This window comes from Staurois parvus, unplaced genomic scaffold, assembly GCF_062004578.1.
Source record: "Staurois parvus isolate SC_StPar_1 unplaced genomic scaffold, SC_StPar_1.0 ptg001162l, whole genome shotgun sequence".
Taxonomy (NCBI): Eukaryota; Metazoa; Chordata; class Amphibia; order Anura; family Ranidae; genus Staurois; species Staurois parvus.
In genome coordinates, this window is record NW_028318958.1 from 2,435,794 (window position 1) to 2,458,320 (window position 22,527).

The 22,527-nt window shown below is 42.0% G+C and overlaps 1 protein-coding gene across 4 annotated transcripts in view; it reads left to right on the plus strand.

Annotated features, from left to right (window-relative positions):
• The window catches only part of GRIK1 (glutamate ionotropic receptor kainate type subunit 1), a 574,449-nt gene that overhangs the window by 453,004 nt on the left and 98,918 nt on the right, over nt 1-22,527 (plus strand). For all 4 annotated transcript variants that reach the window (XM_089659510.1, XM_089659514.1, XM_089659511.1 and 1 more), the window contains one exon: nt 3,713-3,936. In XM_089659510.1, the coding sequence (XP_089515636.1) occupies nt 3,713-3,936 (224 nt within the window). The remainder of the gene's footprint in view (nt 1-3,712; nt 3,937-22,527) is intronic.

Here is a 22,527-nt window from a genome sequence, read left to right on the forward strand (position 1 = left end):
TTCAACTCTTCTGGGAAGGCTGTCCACAAGGTTTAGGAGTGTGTCTATGGGAATGTTTGATCGTTCTTCCAGAAGACCATGGGTGAAGTCAGGCACTGAAGTCAAACTTGAAGGCCTGGCTCGCAGTCTCCGCTCTTAATTCATCCCAAAGGTGTTCTATCGGGTTGAGGTGCTGACCAGTTAAATTCCTCCAACCCAAACTCACTCATCCATGTCTTTATGGATCTTGCTTTGTGCCCTGATGCACAGTTATGCTGGAACAGGAAGGGGCCATCCCCAAACTGTTCCCACAAAGTTGGGAGCATGAAATTGTCCAAAATGTCTTGGTATGCTGACACCTTAAGAGCTCCCTTCACTGGAACTAAGGGGCCAAGCCCAACCCCTGAAAAACAATCCCACACCATAATCCCCCCTCCACCAAACTTTATACTTGGCACAATGCAGTCAGACAAGTACCATTCTCCTGGCAACTGCCAAACCCAGACATGTCCATTGGATTGCGAGACAGAGAAGCATGATTTGTCATTCCAGAGAAAATGTATCCACTGCTCTAGAGTGCAATAGTGGCATGCTTTACACTACTGCATCCAACGCTTTGCATTGTACTGGGTGATGTAGGGCTTGGATGCAGCTGCTCGGCCATGGAAACCCATTCCATGAAGCTCTCTATGCACTGTTGTTGTGCTAATCTGAAGGCCACATGAAGTTTGGAGGTCTTTAGCTATTGACTCTGCAGACAGTTGGCGACTTCTGCACACTGTGCGCTTCAGCATGCGCTGACCCCGCTCTGTCATTTTACATGGCCTACCACTTCATGGCTGAGTTGCTGTTGTTCCCAGTTGCTTCCACTAACAGGTGACCGTGGTATATTTAGTAGCAAAGAAATTTCACGGATGGACTTATTGCACAGGTGGCAACCTATCACGGCACCACACTTGAATTCACTGAGCTCCTGAGAGCGACCCATTCTTTCACAAATGTTTGTAGCAGCAGTCTGCATGCCTAGGTGCTTGATTGTATACACCTGTGGCCATGGAGGTGATTGGAACACCTGAATCCAATGATTTGAAGGACTGGCCCAATACTTTTGGCAATATAGTGTGTCCCAGGATCTCCAGCACATGGTTTCCTTGTCAGTCACTTTGTTGCAGCCATAACAAGGAGGTCAGCAATCTCTTTAGTACAACTTTATATGATGCAAAATACAACAGGAGGAGATAGACTGCTTTTAGGGAGGTGATTTGGGAACATCAGAGAGAACATCTCACTATTGGTATCCCTGTGAAGTATAATTCAATCAAATGTTACAATTGTGGGTGAACTTCTCTCTTAAGGCATATCCAAACCCTAAAAATAAATAAATGTAATATAATGCAGCTTACCAATCCTTAGATGTAGCAGCTACATTCATTTTCTTTTTTTAAGCTTCTTTATTTATTTTCACCTGATAACGCTGCAAAACACACACTATTCTAATGTGATGACGCTAATTCACTCCAACCAATCTATAGAGGAAGAGCAGCATTGTCACCCTAGAACGCTTTTATAACTTGGACTACAAACCACTCCCCCCCCCTTGTCCCCATTATATAAAGCGATGTTGCTTTGTAGCTCATACAAAGATACTGTAGCTGAGAAAGCTGATAAAAAATTGTGGGATGTGAGACATAAGATTTCTGACCAGATAAGCAGGTATTTTTCTGTACTAAGCCTTAAAAAAAGAAAACTAATGCCGCTGCATATGTATAGACGCATCGGCTATAATATATTATTTTTTTAGGTTTGGATCTACTTTACATGCATAGCTAGCTTGGCATGAAACATGATAAAGTGACCTTATCTATTGATGGTAGGCTTTATCCGGTGCCTGTTGGATAGGCAGGGCTGTGGATATGGGGGTACCACCAGTCTTCCTGTATGGGGCCCAGGCCAGCAGGGGGGCCCAGGCAGCTGGGTGAATCGGATGTGGGCAGGTATGGTGATTGGTATGATGACGTGGGGACAATTACTGGAACCCATCCCCTGTATGGCTCTTTCTACAGCAACTGAAAGCTGGCTTCTTCTCCTCTCCCTCCCACTGGCTTTCAGCTGCTGGAGAAAGAGCCATACAAGGGATCTGTTCCAGTAATAGCCTCTCCTCTCCCCACTGCACTCATCCCCCTCCCTGTGCACCATACGTTTCCCCATGCTGCCCAGGCCCCCCTGTGTGCCTCCACTCCCATAGTGCTTCCGGCTTCCCTCCTCTCCTTGCCACTCTCAGCTGCAAGCACACAATTGGATCCTTCAGGTTGGAGAATGGGAGAAGGGTCACATTTACGACCCCGTTTCATTCCTGAATTAACACAATGAGTGATTGGTACCGATCACTTGCTGTGTTCATTCATAATAGAAGCATAGTAAACTTTTTAAAACATTTTTTGGGGGGAGGCCTGTCAGGTTGACTGTATGGGACCCTGTGGTTTCTAACAGTAGCCCTGGGTATGGGTCCTATTTTACTAACTACAATGTTTCTCCAAAACATCCTGGGTCCCCAAAAAGTATTTTGCAGATATTAAAGTTGAATTCCAGGTATTATTTATTTATTATTTCAGGTACTTATATAACACTGTCAATTTACACAGGGCTTTACATATATATATATTGTACATTCACATCAGTCCCTAACCCTTAAGGGGCGTACAATCTAAGGTCCCTAACTCACATTCATATACATGGGCCAATTTTAGACAGGATTCAATTAACCTACCAGCATGTCTTTGGAGTGTGGGAGGAAACCGGAGTACCCAGAGGAAACCCACACATGCACAGGGAGAACATGCAAACTCCAGGCAGGAGGTGCCGTGGCTGCAATTTGAACCATTGACCCTAGTACTGCCAGGCGGAAGTGCTAACCATTTAGCTACTGTGCTGCCCAATTGTTTTGTAGTTACTTGGACCTATGTAAGTATGTATATTCCATACCTGGCCAATCCATGTGGAAGCAGAGAATAATCTGTAGTAGCCACTGCTACTAAAGTGATTCTTGCTATTTTCCAGGTCCTCTGCATAAGTTGTACCTGTATATCTGCATCTTTTCTCTCTATCCATTCAAACTGCTGAATTTTAAAGCTTGTCTGAGTACCAAAAAAAAGGGGGTGGAGAGCTAAAGTTACAATCTGCAGAGCTCAGAAAGGAGAGCTCTGAAAACTGATTGGAGGGAAGGAGCACGCTCCCCTTCACACAGCTCACAGGGACAGAGCTGAGGCTGTCACTCAGCTGGTGGTCCCTCTCCTGTCACCATTTTTCTCTTGGTGTCAGGAAACCTTGTCAGAAGTGACTTATGCTGATAGCATAGGAACGAAGCAGCAGACAGAAATGACACTTAGTGTTCTGGATTGAGACAAGTAAACACTATAGAGTGATATGCTTTGTTCATATTTCATGTCTGAGGTGTACAAGCACTTTAAATGTTCAGAGAGCCTATTTAAATGTATTCCACCATTGAATACCTTGCATTGTGGAATTCAAAAGTTCCCTAAGGGCTTGTGTAAAGAGGCATTTGTTTGATTCAGAACTACTTTGCCTGCACAAGCTAACTGGAATGCAGAAGCAGGTCAGAAGAAGGTCAGAAGCAACTCAGAATCGTCTAGAATTTACCTGAAAGCTCTATCTACACCTGTATATTAAAAATGATGTTGGGTAACATCAGAAAACCAACCCTCTCTATTTGCAGAAAGCAGACTTGGCTGTCGCCCCCCTGACCATCACCTACGTTAGAGAAAAAGTCATAGATTTCTCCAAACCTTTCATGACTCTGGGCATCAGCATCCTATACCGGAAGCCAAACGGTACCAATCCTGGAGTTTTCTCCTTTCTCAACCCCCTCTCCCCTGATATCTGGATGTACGTACTTCTCGCCTGTCTGGGAGTCAGTTGTGTCTTGTTTGTCATCGCAAGGTAAGGCACTTTCCTATTGACATTCACGGCAAACACTGTTCTCTGAGCTCTCAACACACTTTACAGGCTGTGCTAATGAAACTTTGAATATTCTCATTTATAACAGTTATAAGTCTTGCCGTGATTTGCTTTCTGCCTCCAAACTTTTATCTGCTATTACTTTCCTGTCCTGTGCACATGCTTGTTGTATTAATATGGAGGCAAAAACTGGATACAAATGTCCATGTATTACATATATATATTCACGGAAATAATACAAAACCTAAAAAACATGCTGTTTGTAAGTATCAGTAATATTTCTTATTTTTAGTTTCCCGCAATCCCCTGTTAAATAGCTGAAATGTTTAATCAGGCTGCCAATGGAAGTGTTTGCAATGGTTGCTGAAACGGCAGAAGTGCCCACTCCACAAGTTATCTACAGTTCATATAGCAAAGCAGAGCAAAGGAGGGGGGCTTCAAGTAGTTGCGGACTGACAACTCATGGGGCCCCTGGGCAATAGGGATCATGGGGCCCCTGTGTCCTTGCCCAAACTCAAAAAAGCCTATGAAAAAGGTACCAGGGGCATCTCATGAGGCCCCCTACTGACCCTTGGGCCCTCGGGCAATGCCCGAGTTTCCAAATGGTCAGTCTGCCCCTGGCTTCAAGTGAATGTAAACCCTCACTTTTTATTTTTTGCAGCTAACCAGTCTTTAGATGTGATGGCTGCATTAGTTTTCTTTTTTTGCCTTTTATGTCTACCTGATGATCCTTCCAGTAACACACTTTCTGTTTTAGGCCCCTGTCACATGAGCTGTACTCCTGTCTGGTTTTTACGTGGACCGAATCGGACCCTCCATTTTCTTCAATGCAACGGGATATGTAAATGGATTCATGTTCGATTACACCCGCCTATATTTGATCCGACCTGGCAAAAACAAACAGATGGGGATCCATTCCCCTCCATCTGTCCAGATCAAATCAGGAGGCAGTCGGGTGTAAACAGACAGCTTGTCTGTCTTGTCTGGGTGTAAACCGACAGCTTGTCTGTTTACATCCAACACCCCAATGAGCAGAGTGGGCCGCTCAGCAGAGGATCAGTGGACAGATCGACTGCTGAAAAAAGCATATCCAGCCCGTGTGAGGGGGTCTTAAAGTATAGCCACTCACTCCTCTGCTCTATCATGCAGGAGCAACACAGCCGCCATTGAGCAGAAGGACTGTTTGGAAAGGATATTAGATGGACTCGTAGATTTAGATGGGCTTTACATAAGTGACTAACAAATGAAAGCCACAATTTTTAGGCATTTACAGACGCATTTTTTTTTTCTGTTAGGATAAAGGTTTTAAATAAAGAAATAAAGAAAGAAATACTAACCATTGCAAGCACCCCTGCCAGGGTTAAATGGTTTGTCTCAACTCTCTTAAGGGCTCTTTCACACTTTCCAACTCTTGCCAAACGCCCCTATAGTGTTTGACAAGCGTTGGTCCGGCGTTTGCGGAGCGTTTTTAATGCTCCGCAAACACCGCATGCACGGCTTAGCGGTGGTTGCTAGGCGTTTGCCAAGCGTTAACAACGCCCCACAAACGCCTATAATGAAGTTTGAATGGTGTTACCGCTCCGCAAACGCCTCGCAACCTCACCGCAGACACCGGCATAGACTTGAATAGGAGGCTTCAACTCCTCCTGACTCGACCAGAGGCATCTGTTTTGCCGCGACGCAACGCTAACGCTCCCGTTTGAACAGCACCATGTGCTGCAATGTGCAGAATTTTCCCAGGCGTTTAGGAAACGGTAAAAACGCTTCCCAAACGCCTGTCTGCCGCTTGCAAACAAGGCTAATGTGAACGTAGCCTAACTGCCACGTTTCCTGAACAGCTTGGTCTGTTAAAGAAAGTTGAAAAATAGCAGACTTAATTGTTGGATCATCAGGTCAAAGGAAAGACAAAAAAGCTTAAAAAAAAGAAAACTAAGGCAGCCACCACATTTAAGGATTAATAGTTGCAATAAATAACATTTTTGTTTTTGTGTTTAGATACACTGTAACTTAAATCAAATCTGTATTTTACATCCATTGCTAAAACCGTGTCATATTTCATGCACTAATAATTGATGCCAGAGGCAGTCCAGAGGATAGAGACCCTTTTGGAAAATACCTGGAGCCTCAAAAAATGTGAGCTTTTTCTTAAGGTTGAAACGGTCTTTAGCCCAGAGCAATGTATCGCAAGTTGCAATTATAATTGTTTTAAAGCTTCACAATTGACATTTTTTTATTATGTTTTTATATTATTTATTATAAATGATTAAAAATGCACATTTAGTTAATAAAATCCTTTTCTTTAATGATTTTCTGCTTTAATCTTTAGCTAGCAAACATGTGCCCAATTTGGGTGGGGTGAAGGAGGTTTTCTCATTAGAGCTAAACTCCAGGTACAGCTTAAATTGTACTCAGATAAAGAAGAAGTTTTATTATGTCTGAATTGATATATAATATTGGCCAGTGCACCATCATTTTTGCATAGTCAGCATTCCCTTTCCACAGAAATGTCTAATTAGCTTTGATCCTTCAATCCTAATGTCCACTCTGTCTGTATCGGTGGAGCTCTGGGCTGCCTTTAATGTGCTCATCAGGCACTTTGTAATAAATAGTAGCTTACCAATTATCCAACCTCTAACTTCCATTTTTGCTGCAAAAATTTGTCTGGTAAAGGAAGTAAAAAAATAACAGCAGAATCAACAGGAAATAAGACTAAGTTACAGGGGAGGACTCAGAAAATCAAATCTGCTTTGTTAATTCTAGTGAATTCTAGTCTGTATTATACACTCACCGGCCATTTTATTAGGTACACCTGTTCAATTGCTTGGTAACACAAATTGCTAATCAGCCAATCATATGGCAGCAACTCAATGCATTTAGGCATCTAAAAGTGGTGAAGATAACTTGCTGAAGTTCAAACCGAGCATCAGAATGGGGAAGAAAGGGGATTTAAGTGACTTTCGACATGGCGTGTTTGTTGGTGCTGGACGGGCTGGTCTGAGTATTTAACAAACTGTTTATCCACTGGGATTGTCATGCACAACCACCATCATGGTTTGAGATGATAGAAAGGCAACGGTAACTCAAATAACCACTTGTTACAACCAAGGTATGCAGAATGCCATCTCTGAATGCACGATATATCAAACCTTGAAGCAGAACAGCTACAACAGCAGAAGACCACAGCAGGTGCCACTCCTGTCAGCTAAGAACAGGAAACGAAGGCTACAATTCACACAGTGTCACCAAAACTGGACAATAGAAGATTGGAAAAACGTTGCCTGGTCTGAGGAGTCTCGATTTCAGCTGTGACATTCAGATGGTAGGGACAGAATTTGGCGTAAACAACATGAAAGCATGGATCCATCTTGCCTTGTTTCAACGGTTCAGGCTGGTGATGGTTTCATGGTGTGGGGGATATTTTGTTGTACCCCTTAGTACCAAATGAGCATTGTTTAAACGCCACAGCCTACCTGAGTATTGTTGCTGACCATGTCCATCCCTTTATGACTACAGTGTCCCCATCTTTTGATGGCTACTACCAGCAGGATAACACTCCATGTCATCAAAGATCAAATCATCTCAAACTGGTTTCTTGAACATGACAATGAGATCACTGTACTACAATGGCCTCCACAGTCACCAGATCTCAATCCAATAGAGCACCTTTGGGATATGGTGGAATGAGAGATTTGCAACATGGATGTGCGGCTGACAATTGTGCAGCAACTGCATGATGCTGTCATGTCAATATGGACCAAAATCTCTGAGGAATGCTTCCAACACCTTGCTGAATCTATGCCATGAAGAATTAAGGCAGTTCTGAAGGAAAAGGGGCTCCAACCTGGTACTAGTAAGGTGTAACTAATAAAGTGGCCGGTGAGTGTATATGGCATTTTGTATTTTGCCTTTAGTACAACTATAATGGCTTTGCTGAAAAACGTGTGGAGTTTACAGAGTTCAGTAGCTGAACCTTAATTAAAAAGCATGAGACCTTAAATGGCCCTTAATGACCTGACCCAGAGCAAGAATGAAAATCAAAAATTGCAACTTCATTATCAGGATGACTGCCCCAGAGCCTGCAGCTTCAAAAAACAAGTCAGCAAACTCAACTCCTATACTTGTATTCTGAAAGGTTCCCTTAAAGTCCTTGATCAGAGAACTTATTCCCGTTCTTGCTATTGTACATCCCAGAACACAGATTGGTTTTTGATGGTGGTGGTATGAATGCAGGCAGCAGATGTAACAAGATAATAATTTTTCGCACCACACTGAGAATATAAATAATGTATATGATGCTCTTGCTACTCCCTAACCACAAACTCATATGAATAATAAATGAATAAATTCTCCTAATTAAAGTGAACCACCATTTTCACCTATTATCCCCATGCAACATATAAATATTATATGTTATACTGATGTGGCATGGGGATATACATGAAATAGGTGGTGGTAGGCTTTAATTGGACTCATGTATTAATATATTATTAATATATGTTTGTAATTGGGAGTAGCAGTACAGTTATTTACATAATTTATATTCTTACTAGGACCCAAAGTGATTGTAATTGGTTTTAATTATGTGTTGTGTTTATCTTCTATTTTATGTGATTAAAACTATCTATAAAGCTCAACCTGTTACTATGCTTGTTAGAGAAAATCTTTCCTATCTCACGGTGCTGACTTCTCATTATGGAAATGCTAGTTCCCTGGTTGTCATGCGTTTACTTGAAGTGATACTAAAGCCTTGTTTTGTATGTTTTTTTCTTTTTTTTAATAGCAAACATCTCATAATTACCTGCTCTGTGCAGTGGTTTTGCCCCAATCATCCTCTTCTCAGGTCTCCCGCCAGCAATTCTGGCTCCTCCCTCCTGAGCAGTGCCCCCATAGCAAGCCGCTTGCTATGAGGGCACTGGCATGTGCATGCTCCCGAGCCCCGCTCTCTGCTTTCATAGGACACAGCAGACCGGGACTTGACCCCTCTCCTGCCCTCTGGCTCCCTCCTCACAGGCTGTGATTGACAGCAGCTGCTGTGTCTCAGCCAATGAGGAGGGAGAGACCCAGGAAAGCCGAGTCTCCTGTGCACATCGCTGGACTGAGAACAGGTTTAGGTGAGTATTAGGGGGAGCTGGGAGAGCTGCTGCACAGTGAAAGTTTTTAACCTTCATGCATTGTAAACCTTAGGCCTTTACAACCACTTTAAAGCCTTAGTTTGGCTAGATTTTAAAAAATATAAAAACAGCAGAAGGGACACCTTCAATGAAATGTGTTCCATGTGCTGCTGTGTCTTCCTTTTGCCAAAATCTTCCTCCTCCAATGCACACCCACCCGCCGTAATCTTGCAGTGCAGCAGGAGTTAATAAAACTAAGGGACTATGACAGGCACTCATCAAGAGTGCCCAACTATGTCCATAATTCCAACCCCCTCTGAATGAAACATGATCTATGAATGGAGGGGGTGAAGCTATCAATCATCTGCTCTTCCTCCATTCATATATGCTGTTCCATTCATGGAAGCTGTAGTGATGGCTTCTATGAAATGAGCAGCTAGGGGCTGGCATAGCCTGGCACTCTTGATGAGTGCCTGTCATGGCCCCTTTATTCTATTAACTTGTGGAAGTAGGGGGGGGTGGTGGCGGCATCAGAGTTGGAAGATTTCTGCAAGACGAGGACACAACAGCACAAGGGACACGTTTTACTGAAGGTAGATAACGTCCATTGTGCTGATTTATTTTTATTTTCTTTTAGGTAAACAATATGTGAAGTCACTAACACAAAACAAGTATGCAGATAAGGAAGTCTGACTTTTCTTTGACTCTTCTGTGTTTGTAAGTCAGAGGGTTAGTATAACAGCCAGGCAACCAGCATTTTCAGGGTGAGATTGTCAAGGAGAGCGAATATATCCATATGGAAGAAAAATATATTTTAAAAATATATTGACATATATATGAAATGCTACAATTTTGGCCATATTCAATATATTTCAAAATATATTTTATATATATATATATATATATATATACTGTATGTTGAAATGTGTTTTTATTACAAAATATATGAAAAATATTTTTAAAAATACATTTCAAACATACTATATGTCTTTAAAAATACAAATCTACATTTTTGGAATGCAAGTACAAATATATGTAAAAATTTATGTAAAAAGGAATTTTTTATATGTTAAAAAAACTAAAGAATGTATTTTAAAAAATATATACTGTTAAAACTATATTTTTTAAAAATATATTCATCAGATTTCATATATTTTGTAATAAAAACGCATTTCAACATACTATATATATATATACATATATATATATTTTTTTATTTATTGAAATATATTTTAAAATATATTGAGTATGGCCAAAATTGTAGCACTTCAAATAAATGTCAATATATTGGAAGAATAATTTTAAAATATATTTCAAATATATTTTTCTTCCATGTGGGTATGTTCAGTACCTCTGAAGAAGTTTATTTTAAAGTTTTATTCTAAACCAAAAACTTTCTTTTTCTTTTTTAGTTTTGGAAAGTTTAGGAAAGGGTTAGAATCCATATCAATTTTTTTTGCTGTGTGTCTCTGCTAGGAAGATTCGCTCTCACCATTTATCCTGGTGACCCTTGTCACTGAGAGATTGAAGGAAAATCCAAAATCTTTAGTTGCCACCACAACAGGAATAGAGGGAAAATCTTTCACTGGGGACACTTGTTCCGTTGACAACTAAGAGCCGGGTGATAGACAAGACCCTTAGAAGTATTTAGGTCTGTAACATGACCGTGGATATACTGTAAATATATGTAATGGAGACTGCGGTAGTCAGATCTTGGTAAGCAGGGCTTTTTTTTCTCAGGGAATAGGAACTACCCCTTCGGAGTCACTTCTTGTCTCCACCCCTATCTCACCTCCCAGTACCGCCCCTTTTAGAGAATACAGAGCCAAGTATAATTTTGTGATGCTAAGTAATTTGCATGGAGTTTGTTATTGATAACAAGAAAAGCGGTAAATTAGATCCCACACAGCCAGCAGCAAAAGCAAAAGGCCCTCACCAGCAACAATAGATCCCCCTGGCAACAATGGACTCCAGCAACAACAGATTTCCCAGAAGCCAGCATCAATAGACTCTCCAGCAGCCAGCAACAATAGATCCCTGTAACGGAACCGGAACCCGACCACTCTTGGGTATCTTCCGTTATACCGCAGCTTCCCCTGTCTGAACACCATCCACGGACCACACCACCTGATCATGCAGGAAAATAAGACAGCACCCAGCTCTTCTTAAAACATGAAGTTAACTCATTTATTTTTTCACAAACAACATGTTTTATACACAGGGTGGGGACACACAACCAGGAACAGGAAACACATCATCAGCCCGCCCCATCCGTGGGAAGGGCTGCAGGGAATACATCATCAGCCAGCCCCATCAGTAGGAAGAGCTACAGGGAACCACCCCCACCAACCCAAGACACACAATAGAACAAAGGAATAGCTACATGGCAGTAGACAATGGGCAACCACATGGCCGAGAACAAAGGAACACACACTACACACAAGACTGGGACATTCACATGTACACCCTGTACCCCTTAACAGGCACAGGGTGAATTAAACATAATGAGAATGTGGGAAGATAATATAGAGGTCCCTCCACCCCCAAAAGTCACTCCCGTCACAATCCCTCCCTCAAGAGCAGATCTCTTTCAGCAACAATTTACCCCCCCAACAATATAAGCACCCCAGCAACAATATGACCCCCCCACCAGCAACAATGAACCTCCTCAGCAACAATAGACTGCCGCACAATAATAGATGTCCTCCAGCAACAATAGAACTCACAGCAGCCAGCAACAATAGACCCCTCTCTCAACAGTAGTTCCCATTCAGCAACAATTGACCCCCCTCCAGCAACAATACCACCCCCCTCCAGCAACAATAAACCTCCCCAGCAACAATAGACTACCATGCAAAAATAGATCCTCTCCAGCAACAATAGATCCCCCAGCAGCCAGCATTAATAGACCCTCCAGAACACCCCAGCACCCCTTTCCATTACATACTGTACATTCAGTGCTGTAGGTGCCGGAACTGTGTTCCCCTATGTTCCCGCTGAAAAAAAGCCGTCAATAAGTACACATCCTTGAAGAGGGAGGGTGAGATTGGTTAGATCAGGGCTCAGGGGCAAAAATAATAACTGCACTTGGTTTTAAAGTGCACTTATCCTTTAACCTCTTGGCACCGGCCGAATGCAAATGTGCGGGCTCCCGAGCGGCCGCACATTTGCGTTCTATTAAGAAAAAACATATGTGCTGAGAGCACGCATCCTGCGTGCTCCTAGCACACACATTTGGTACTCACGGAAAGGTCCCGATCTCCTCTTTCAATTGGGACCTTTCCCGATCATTATTATTATTATTATACAGTATTTATAAAGCGCCAACAGTTCGCTCAGCGCTGTACATTACAAAGGGAGACAGAACATGCAACAGTACAAAAACAATACAATGTGATACACGAGGGGTTCGAGGGTCCTGCTCTTTCGAGCTTACGATCTAGGAGATCATGTGACCGCCGTGACAGTGAATCACGGTGGTCACATGACCCTAAAACCCCGCCCCGCCTCCCGATTTCTGGAACCTTTAAAGGACCGGGAGGTGCCGGCGCCAAGGGGTTAAGCATATCATTTTTTGTAAATCTGGTCCAAAGCTTCTTAACTGGAGATTCTTCCAGCAATAACAATTCCTGCTCCAGATTGACAGCACCAAGCTACAGCCTTATAATAAGCAACAGCGATGTCATCCTGTTGCAAAAGCTTCTTCAGTTGGCCATTGGGATGCCTATGAAGACTTTTCATGCCTACTGCAGACTTGACAAGCAATCAAACTGTAGAGGTGCACATGGCAGCCTGCTGACAATACCTTTACTAATTGCAAGGCATGGCTTAGCGTTGTCACACTGCAACAGGAAGTGCTGTTTCTGGCACGATCTCCAGATTATAAACTATATAAAACGTATTTGCTTAGGAAAAGTATATAATATGAGGCATAACTCCAAATGTACTAAAAAATAGATTTTAGGTTGGCATACACTAGACCAGGGTCTCTCAACCAGTGTTCCATGGAACCCTAGGGTTCCCCCAGAGTTGCTAGGGATTCGTTGAGTAATGAGCAATTTCCCAATGACACCAATGATCTTTTTAGCTATCTGTAAGAGGGTTATTCTTCCCAATGATCACAAGTGTAAAGAACATTTATTCCACTGCGCATCATACTAATGTATCATGAGGTGTAGATATAGACATTTGTAGCAGGGGTTCCCTGAGCCTGGAATTTAATTGTAAGGGTTCCTCTGTGTTGAAAAGGTTGAGAAAGGCTGCACTAGACTATTGACAATAAGTACACACATGGAATTATTTAAATACTTAAATATTTACCTGAAACTAACTTTTTTTGTGACTTTTACCACTGGTTCACACCACGGCGACTTCATGTGCAACATGTGATTTCCAAATCGCACCTGAAGTTGCATCGAATGTCTTAATAGGTGCAATTTCAAGTAGCACAATTTAAAAAACAGTTCCTGCATGACTTCTTCACCACTTAAGTGCAAATTAACTCTCACAGACTAGAAGGTAAATGGCGCTGAAATCGCACCTGTGTCTATATCAGCACTACTTTGAAGTCATTCTTTAACCACTTGCCATCTGGCCCATGTACATAAATGGACGGAGAGAAGCAGTGCAGGAGCAGGTGGCCGTTTATAAACGTCCTCCCGCTTCCCTGCCTCCGGACACAGTGGAACGCCGATCGTTGTACAGGACCTCTGTGTGAGGTCCTAATCATGTGATCACTGATTGGCCAATCAGTGATCACATGAATAGTAGTAAGCAAGATGTCACTTGCTGACATCATTGCTTACTACTAATGAAATCTGTGAATGATCACAGAGGTCACATGGTACAAGGCTATTCACAAAAACCTTTTATTATGTGACAAGCTATGACCAATCACAGCACTCACAGTATTTCTCAATGGCTGCAAGAATGCAGCCAGAGAGAAGGAGAAATGATTGCTTTTACAGCCTTTATGGGTATAAAAGCAATCAGTGTACAAAAAAAAAAAAAACTTCATCCCCCCACAAGTAGTACAGTGTCTCTATGGTGACACTGTGCTGCTAGGGTAACACTATGTTAAAAAAAAACATAAATAATAATTTAGAAAAATAAAATAAAAATGTCAAAAAATTTTTAAAAAATTATAATTTTTGGTTATAAACTAATTTGTTTTCTTTTTTTACTAAAAAGATAACGGAATACATTTTGCCCAAGATTTATGAAGAAACATTATTTATTTGCAACATTTTATAAGAAAAACACTTTTTATTCAAAATGTTTGGATTTTTTCATTTATATAGCAAAAAAATAAAAATCCCAGTGGTTAATAAATACCACCAAAATAAAGTTTTATCTGTTTCAAACAAATGCAAAAAAATTCATATGGGTACAGTGCTGCATGACCGCGAAAGATGAAAATTGGCCTGGACAGGAAGGGGGCGGAAGTGTCCGGACTTGAAGTGGTTAAATGAGACCAAATCGCACCACTTTATAATTGCATTTAGTATAAACCAGGGGTTAATCATTTTGCTTGCTTGCTGTTTCATATTTTGGTTACTGTATTTTATGTATCGAAAATACATGCATGCATACATATATAAGTATCTATATTTCATCAGTAATACTATCGTTTTTCAGCCAGCCCTTTTATGGCTAGTCCTTGATCATAAAGAGAACCTTGTTTGATATGCACATACAACCTGCTTGCAGAACAAACCTGATGCATTATTTTGCATTCAAAATTAAAAAAAGTCTTAAAATGTGCTTTTTTTTGGCTAAGTACATTCAAAGTCAGCTTTGAATATTTACTCGTTAATTAGTGGGTTTATTACAATCTGGTTTCATTACTCCAGCTCAGCTAAGCCCCCTGAGTTATAAGAGTTAATAAATTCACAGATTAATCATAGTGTTGAAACAGTAATTAAAATGTATTTGGTATGACATTGGCAATTAAAAGAGTTTTGCAATTACAAATGCTGTAGACATTCTCTAAAAGTACAGTGGGGAGGAAAAAGTCTTCTCCTGACTGGCTCGCCAATTATCACATAGGCTCAGAGGGTTCATTTTTAACATTTTGGAAGGTTTTTTTTTTCCACTAACAGACTGGGGCATTAAATAGATATGTTACCTTTCATTTGTAAAGAGACATTCTCTTTAAGTGTAGCTGGAGGACATATTAGTAAAGTACCCCAGGAGATTTATTATCTAATACCACTTGGTATAATAGCTACCTATCTCTCATTTATGGCACACAGCTGCATCTGGCGTAACTCTTTTAATTGCGGCAATGAGTAGCATAGTGTTCCTTGGGTGGTGTTAAGCATTCATTATTACCCAAAATGTTACATCAAAGTATTCCTGTAGTCGTTGGTCTAGTTACAAAATCAGGATTTTGTTTTAAAAGAAAGAGCCGTTGAAATCACTATAAACATGCAAATCATTTTACCTATTTCTGGTAGAGTAATAAAGCAGCTCATTGTTCCCCCTTATGTCCAGCTCTCTCACCTCTGTGCCGGCTGATGCTACACAGTTCATGCATTAGCAGAGGAGGATAAATTTGCATAACGAGCATTGAGTTTATGGACTAGTGAAACAGTAACAAAAAAGTGTGGCATACACAGGAACAAATATCTGTCTACAGGTTTATTTTGAATCGGAGCTCCACTCAAACCTAAAAAAAATAAAAGTCAGCAGCAGGGGTGGACTGACAACTCATGGGGCCCCTGGGCAATAGGGGATCATGGGGCCCCTGTGTCCTTGCCCAAACTCCAAAAGGCCTATGAAAAAGGTACCAGGGGCATCTCATGGGGCCCCCTAATGACCCCAGGCCCTCAGGCAGTGCCCGAATTTCCAAATGGTCAGTCCGCCCCTAGTCAGCAGCTAAAAAACTGTAGTTACTGACTTTTAAAAGTCAGCAGCCACTCACCTATCCCACGATCCAGTGGTGTACTCACTGCAGCTGGTTTCAACGGTCATCCTCACTCCCCAGCGCCGGCATCCTAAGTGTGGGCAACCGACTGTGACAGTTTGCGGCTTCACAACCGGGAGCCCGTTGCACATGCACGAGTAGCGTTGCGCCTTATAAATGGTCCCCCAGTCCTCTAGTTGTCAGGAAAACTCATCAGAAATGCTTCTAGCAGAGGAATTAGCCAGCAGACAGAAATGGCACTTAGTACTCTACACTGAGACAAGCACATATTATAGAGGGATATGCTTTGTTCCAGGGGCAGACTGACAACTCATGGGGCCCCCGGACAATAGGGGATCATGGGGCCCCTGTGTCCATGCCCAAACTCAAAAAAAGCCTATGAAAAAGGTACCAGGGGCATCTCATGGGGCCCCTTACTGACCCCGGGCCCTCGGGCAGTGCCCGAGTTTCCAAATGGTCAGTCCACCCCTGCTTTGTTCATATTTTATGTCTGACATGTACAACCACTTTCCCGCCGCTCTATAGCAGAAATAGTACTACAGGGCGGCAGTGGTGACAGTTAGTCAGTTCCCCCCCCACAGTGTCAGAATGCCCACCGCAGTCCCGCTATAAGTCGCTGATCGCCGCCATTACTAGTATTGAAAAAAAAATCCATTATCTATACCGCCATTTGTAGATGCTATAACTTTCACGTAAACCAATTAATTTACACGTATTGGGATTTTTTTTTAGCAAAGACATGGAGCAGAATACATTTTGGCCTAAATTTATAATGAAATTAATTTTTTTTATTTTTTTACTGGACATGTTTAATAGCAAAAAGTCAAAAATATTTTTTTCTCAAAATTGTCAGTCTTTTTTTTTTTTATAGCTCAAACAATTAAAAACGCAGAGGAGATCAAATAACATCGAAAGAATGCTCAATTTGTGGGAAAAAAGGACATACATTTAATTTGGGTGCAGCGTTGCATGACTGCACAATTGTCTGTTAAAGTAATGCAGCACCGTATCACAAAACAATGGCCTGATCAGGAAGGGGGGTAAATCCTCTGGAGGGCAAGCGGTTAAAGTGTTTTAGAGGTTTTCTCCCACAAAATACATTTTGCTTCATATTTGCATCTTAGTATGCAGCTTCCTCCCAGTACACAGCCTTGCATAGTATATTAGAATGCATGTAAAGGAGCCGTAGCCCACCCTTTCAGAATGATCTCCAATGCTGTCTTCTTAACAACTGTCCAAATTCTCCAACAGCAATATTCTCAAATATCATTCTCTCCGGAAGGCTGACTCACAACTGCCAACTAAAATGTTGACCCCAATCTGTTCATGCCTTAGAGCGATTGGTAGTCTCACTGACCAACAGTGAAGAGAGGATGGGGAAGAGTTCCTCTATCTCTCCCTTCTCTAGTCCAGACTTGTATGATATAAGCAGCTATTAATGGTATGGGCATCAGCAGCCTGTTTTCAGTTCTTGGTAACATTTCTGGAATTTATACTATACTATAAAGCAAAAAATATGTCACCAGCACACTGGAGATCCCCCAGACAGGTTTGAAGCTTTATTCAGCGATCATATCATATTTACAGAGGCAACGTTTCGGAACCATGCAGAACCCCTTCGTCTGTCATGTGCCTGATGTGGGCATTAGGAAGAATTACCCCCTTATAGAGAGCTAAAACGACCAATGGAGTTAGTTGGAACTTATCTAAGAGGCAGAAATTGCTCATTGCTCAAGGAGCCCCTAGCAACCTCATGAGGAACCCTAGGGCTCCATGGAACCCTGGTTGAGAAACCCTGCTATAGAGGAAAACCAACTGTATAGCTTTGATCACAACATTGAGTAATGCCCTTACTGTAAGTGTAGTCCATTTACATACCTCCCAAAGACTGGCTGAACAACTCCCAGAGATTGCATCTCCCATCCTTCCTTGTTGCTAGAACATTGCTAAGACACTCTCAGCTGTTACTGTTCACCCCCCACCATCACAGGAGCGAACTCTCAAATTTTGACCTCAGGGCTACTGCATCAAAGAAGAGAAAGCACATGTGAGGGGGTTTGGACCAGGGAGGCTCCCTCCTGTGATGATGGAGGTGAATAGTAACAGCTGGGAGTGTCTTAGTAACTTCTTAGCAACAAGGCGGAACAGGAAGATGCCATCTCTGGGAGTTTTTCATTCAGGCTTTGGAAGGTACATAAATGGCCTAAACCTATAAGAGGGGCATTATTCAACTTTGGTCAAAGCCAGGGGCGGACTGACCATCTGGAAACTCGAGCACTGCCCAAGGGCCCAGGGTCAGTAGGGGGCCCCATGAGATGCCCCTGGTACCTTTTTCACAGGCTTTTTTGAGTTTGGGCAAGGACACAGGGGCTCCATGATCCCCTATTGCCCGGGGGCCCCATGAGTTGTCAGTCCGCCCCTGGTCAAAGCTACACAGTTTGTTTTTATCTACGGGCCCCCCTTACCTGCATAGGCAGCTTTTTGATAAAGGTGAACTATATCTTTCACTGTCAAATGTGTACATGCCCAGTTATAGCTAAGAGATACACTGTGCTCTCCTAGTTTACTGAAAATAGAAAATGGACAACAGACATCTAAGGGAGAATTTAGGTCACAGGCAAGGAAGAAAAAGGAAATTATCAGGGAAAAATTAACAAATATATTCAAGTTGAACTCCAGGCAGATACAAAATTCAAAGAATATTGCAGCTCTTTATTCATTACTACATTATTGGAGACATTTTTTAAATGCAAGCAAAGTAAGTACCCGAACTTGACTTGGTACCAACCTCTTGCAGTCCCTGTGCAGCAGAGCTCAGACTGGGAGAAGGAGAAGCAGCACAAGAAGCCAGTCAGTTTTGTTTCCAGTACATGCGGGATAACAAGAGACATGCGGATAGGAGGAGAGATCAAAGTGGCAGAGAGATGAGTACATCAGTCTGCTGCTTCTTTTTAGATTGTTCACTTAAAGGGTAGGAGGAAAAGTAAGCTACGTAACTGCAGCATAAAAAGCAGGACTGTGCTGCATGGCAGAGCTGTGTAAAGTTCAGAACTTGACATCTGTGTATGAGGTGTGACAATTTAATTAACGAAAAGGCCCATGGCACAGCATTATGGTGGTGAGTCATACAGACGTTGGCACTCGAGCATGCTCTGACATGTTCCAACTTGCAATCGCCTCGGTCACAGACAAGCTGACTCAGTCTTTATGGAGTAAAAGAAGAAATAACGTGTGTGTGTGTGTGTGTTTTTTTTTTTATAAATATTTATTGATTTTCAACAAAATTCATTTTACAATCATTTACTCCAATTAAAAAAAAAGAGACAATATCATTTTACTACAATAATTATCTCCCTAAAATATCTCTATTCCCCCCCCCTTCCATCTACCCCCCTCTCCCTCCCTCCCCCGCCTTCCCCCCCTCCCATCCAGCCACTCTGCGTGTGTGTGTGTGTGTTGTGCTGTTGGTGGAAAATTAATGACAGGGATATGGAGCAGCAGAATAACACCAAATTTTGCATGAATTTTGCATGAAAATGGGTAAAACTGTGAGTGAAACTTTAGTTCTGTTACAACAGGCCTTTTTTGGCATAGGCGGATTAAAGAGGGGCTGGAAGATGTCCACTATGACACAAGAAGTTGGCAGCCAAAAACCTGCATACAAATGTGAACAGAGTGCAAACCGAATCTGTTCAGAGGACAAGACCGGAACTCTGACCTGACAAGTGGATTCTCCACCACGACAATGCTCCTGCACATGATGTGTTAAGTGTTCCCAAGCTCCTAACCCAGAAATCCATTCTGAAACTTGACCAACCAACGTATTTCTTTGACTTAGCACCCTGCGATTTTGGCTATTTCCAAAAGTAAAAAATGTCTTAAAAGGACACATTTGATGACATTCAGCAACAATGATACTGCACAGTATTCCGGAAAACAAGTTTGAGGATTGTTTCTAGCAGTGGTACAGTCATCTATAAAAGTGCGTCGCTTCACAAGGGGAATACTTTTAAGGTGACAACAGTGCGTAGATAAGCAAACATTTTTGTTTACGGACCATTCCGGGAATTAAATTGTCACCCTTCGTATTTAGCTGTTTGCCTGGAGTTCAACTCCTATTGATAAATCAGACTGTATTTAAAGTAAACTAAAACCTAAAACTTTCTTAACTTACAGCTTACCAAGAGAAGTGTAAAAGAGAAATCATATAAAATAGGAACCTTATCAGAATTCAAGAGAGTCTTTAAAAAAAAGGCTTATTTTCTTTTTAGCACTCTATATTTCTGTGTTCTGAAATGATCGGCATTCCCCAATAAGTGCCTATTAGATGTCTTCTTTGTCGCTGTCCAAATTCATAATACAAGTCTTAGGTAATCTGACAGCCGTAGTTTTCTCAGAAAGCAAATCGCACATACTGATTACCTCTTAAGTAGTTTCACTGTGCAGTTTCCTTCCTCGGTAAGCAGCGGCTTCCGAGCAAGTAAAGTATTTGAAGTCATTATCGGATTGCAGGTTGTGATTATGCATCAGCCACATTTCTTACCGTTGTCCTCAAAAAGCTTCCAGTGCTCAGCGGAGAATCATTAGTCCCTGATGAAAAGGAATTGTAGTCATGCTTCAAACAAGAATATTTTTCTGCCTGGATTTATCATGCAGCATGAAGTTGTATATCACTTTCTTGTCGATACCCAGAAGTCTAGCTCAATAGATTCATTATACTGTGAAGTTGTGTTGTTTTTTTGTTTTTTTGGGTTTTTGTATTGGGAAATTAAAAATAAAAAGAATTATTCAGTTTAAACTGTAAATGGTAGCAAAGAAATTGTATTTTTGCTAATATTATTATTTGAATTCCTTTTTTCCCTTTTTTTGGTTACATAGTTTACATAGTTGGTAAGGTTGAATAAAGACAGCAGTCCATCCAGTTCAACCTGTGTGGGTGGATGTGTGTGTTCATGTAAAAAAAATAATTTCCCATATCTCTGTATATTGTGTTCGCTAAGATGATCGACCAAGAGTTTTTTTTAAACTAAAAATGCTTTCTACTGACACCACCAATTGTGGAAGTGAGTTCCACATCCTCAGTGAAAAACCTTCTATGTTAAACTGTTAAGGTTAAACCGCTTCTCCAATTTCATTGAGTTGCCCCATGCCTTTGTGTAATGGACCGCCTGACAGCACCTCTATCAGTCCCCCGGTAGAGCCTCCCCAGAGTGCGGAGTCTAAGCACCGGAGCACTTGTTCACCAGGGCCCCTGATGGTGGGGATAGACTTGGAGCGCTCCGGTACCAGGTCGCAACTACCAGGTATCTCCAACAGGGGTAGAGGAGTCTGACAGGGGCTCCAGAGAGCTAGGAGTCTGATGTAAGGGAGCCTAGTGATCCCTGCGGGGTGGGTGGATGGATGAGCTAAATCAGAGTCATGTAGACCAGGTCGGTAACTAGCGGATCGGTAAGGTACAAAACGGTAGGCAAAGGATAGTCGGGTCACACGCAGGGTCAATACCAGGAGGTCAGATCTAAATGGGAACATCCAGGAGCAGAGTCAGGCAAGCCAAGGGGTCAGGACGGGAGAAGGCAACAAGGTCAAAACAATCCAGATCAGAAGTACTCACACACAGGTAACAGGATACAAAGACCATTCGGCAACAAGTGTCTGTGCAAGGCTAGTTTAAATAGCCCGCCCTGCACCTGACAGGCGTAGCCTGGGTCCCAGTGCCTGCCTAGTACTGTCCAGACGACGGGTGCACCTGGGTCCTAGTGCCCTGCCACCTATACGTCTCGGCAGATGCCTACGCATGTGTAGACCCATGCGTCGCGATGGTTCCTGACACTTTGTATGCTCCCTAAGACTGAATAGTTTGTTCCCTGTGCTTGAATCACCATTGAGGTGTTTGTAGTCGTTCCTCGTAACTTAGGTACTCCAGTCGCCCTTCTCTGGACACTCTCCAGTTCCAGCACATCTTTCCTGAGGACTAGTGACCAGAACTGGAAGGAATACTCAAGATGTGGACGAACCAGAGTTTTATAAAGTAGCAGGATTATAGTTTTACCTCTGGAGTAAATTCCCTTTTTCTGCATGCTAATATTCTGAGTGCTTTTCTTGCTGCAGCTTGGCATTGCATACCATTGCCGAGTCTGTCATCTACTAGGGCCCACAGATCTTTTTCCATACTGGATTCCCCCAAAAGTTCTCCCCCTAGCGAGTAACTTGTGTTCATATTTTTAGCCCCCAAGTGCATTACTTTACATTTTTCAACATTAAACCTCATTTACCATGTAGTTCCCCCATCTGTTTATTTTATAGAGGTTTTCCTGTAAGGTTTCTATATCCTGCTTTGAAGATATAGCCCTACTTAGCTTTGTATGGTCAGCAAACACTGAGATTGAGCTATTTATACCAACCTCTGTATCATTTATGAATAAATTCAATAGAATTGGTCCCAGAGCCTTGGGGTACCCCACTTACCACTCCAGACCAGTCTGAATACACACTATTTATAACCACCCTTTGGATACACCCCTGTAACCAGTTTTC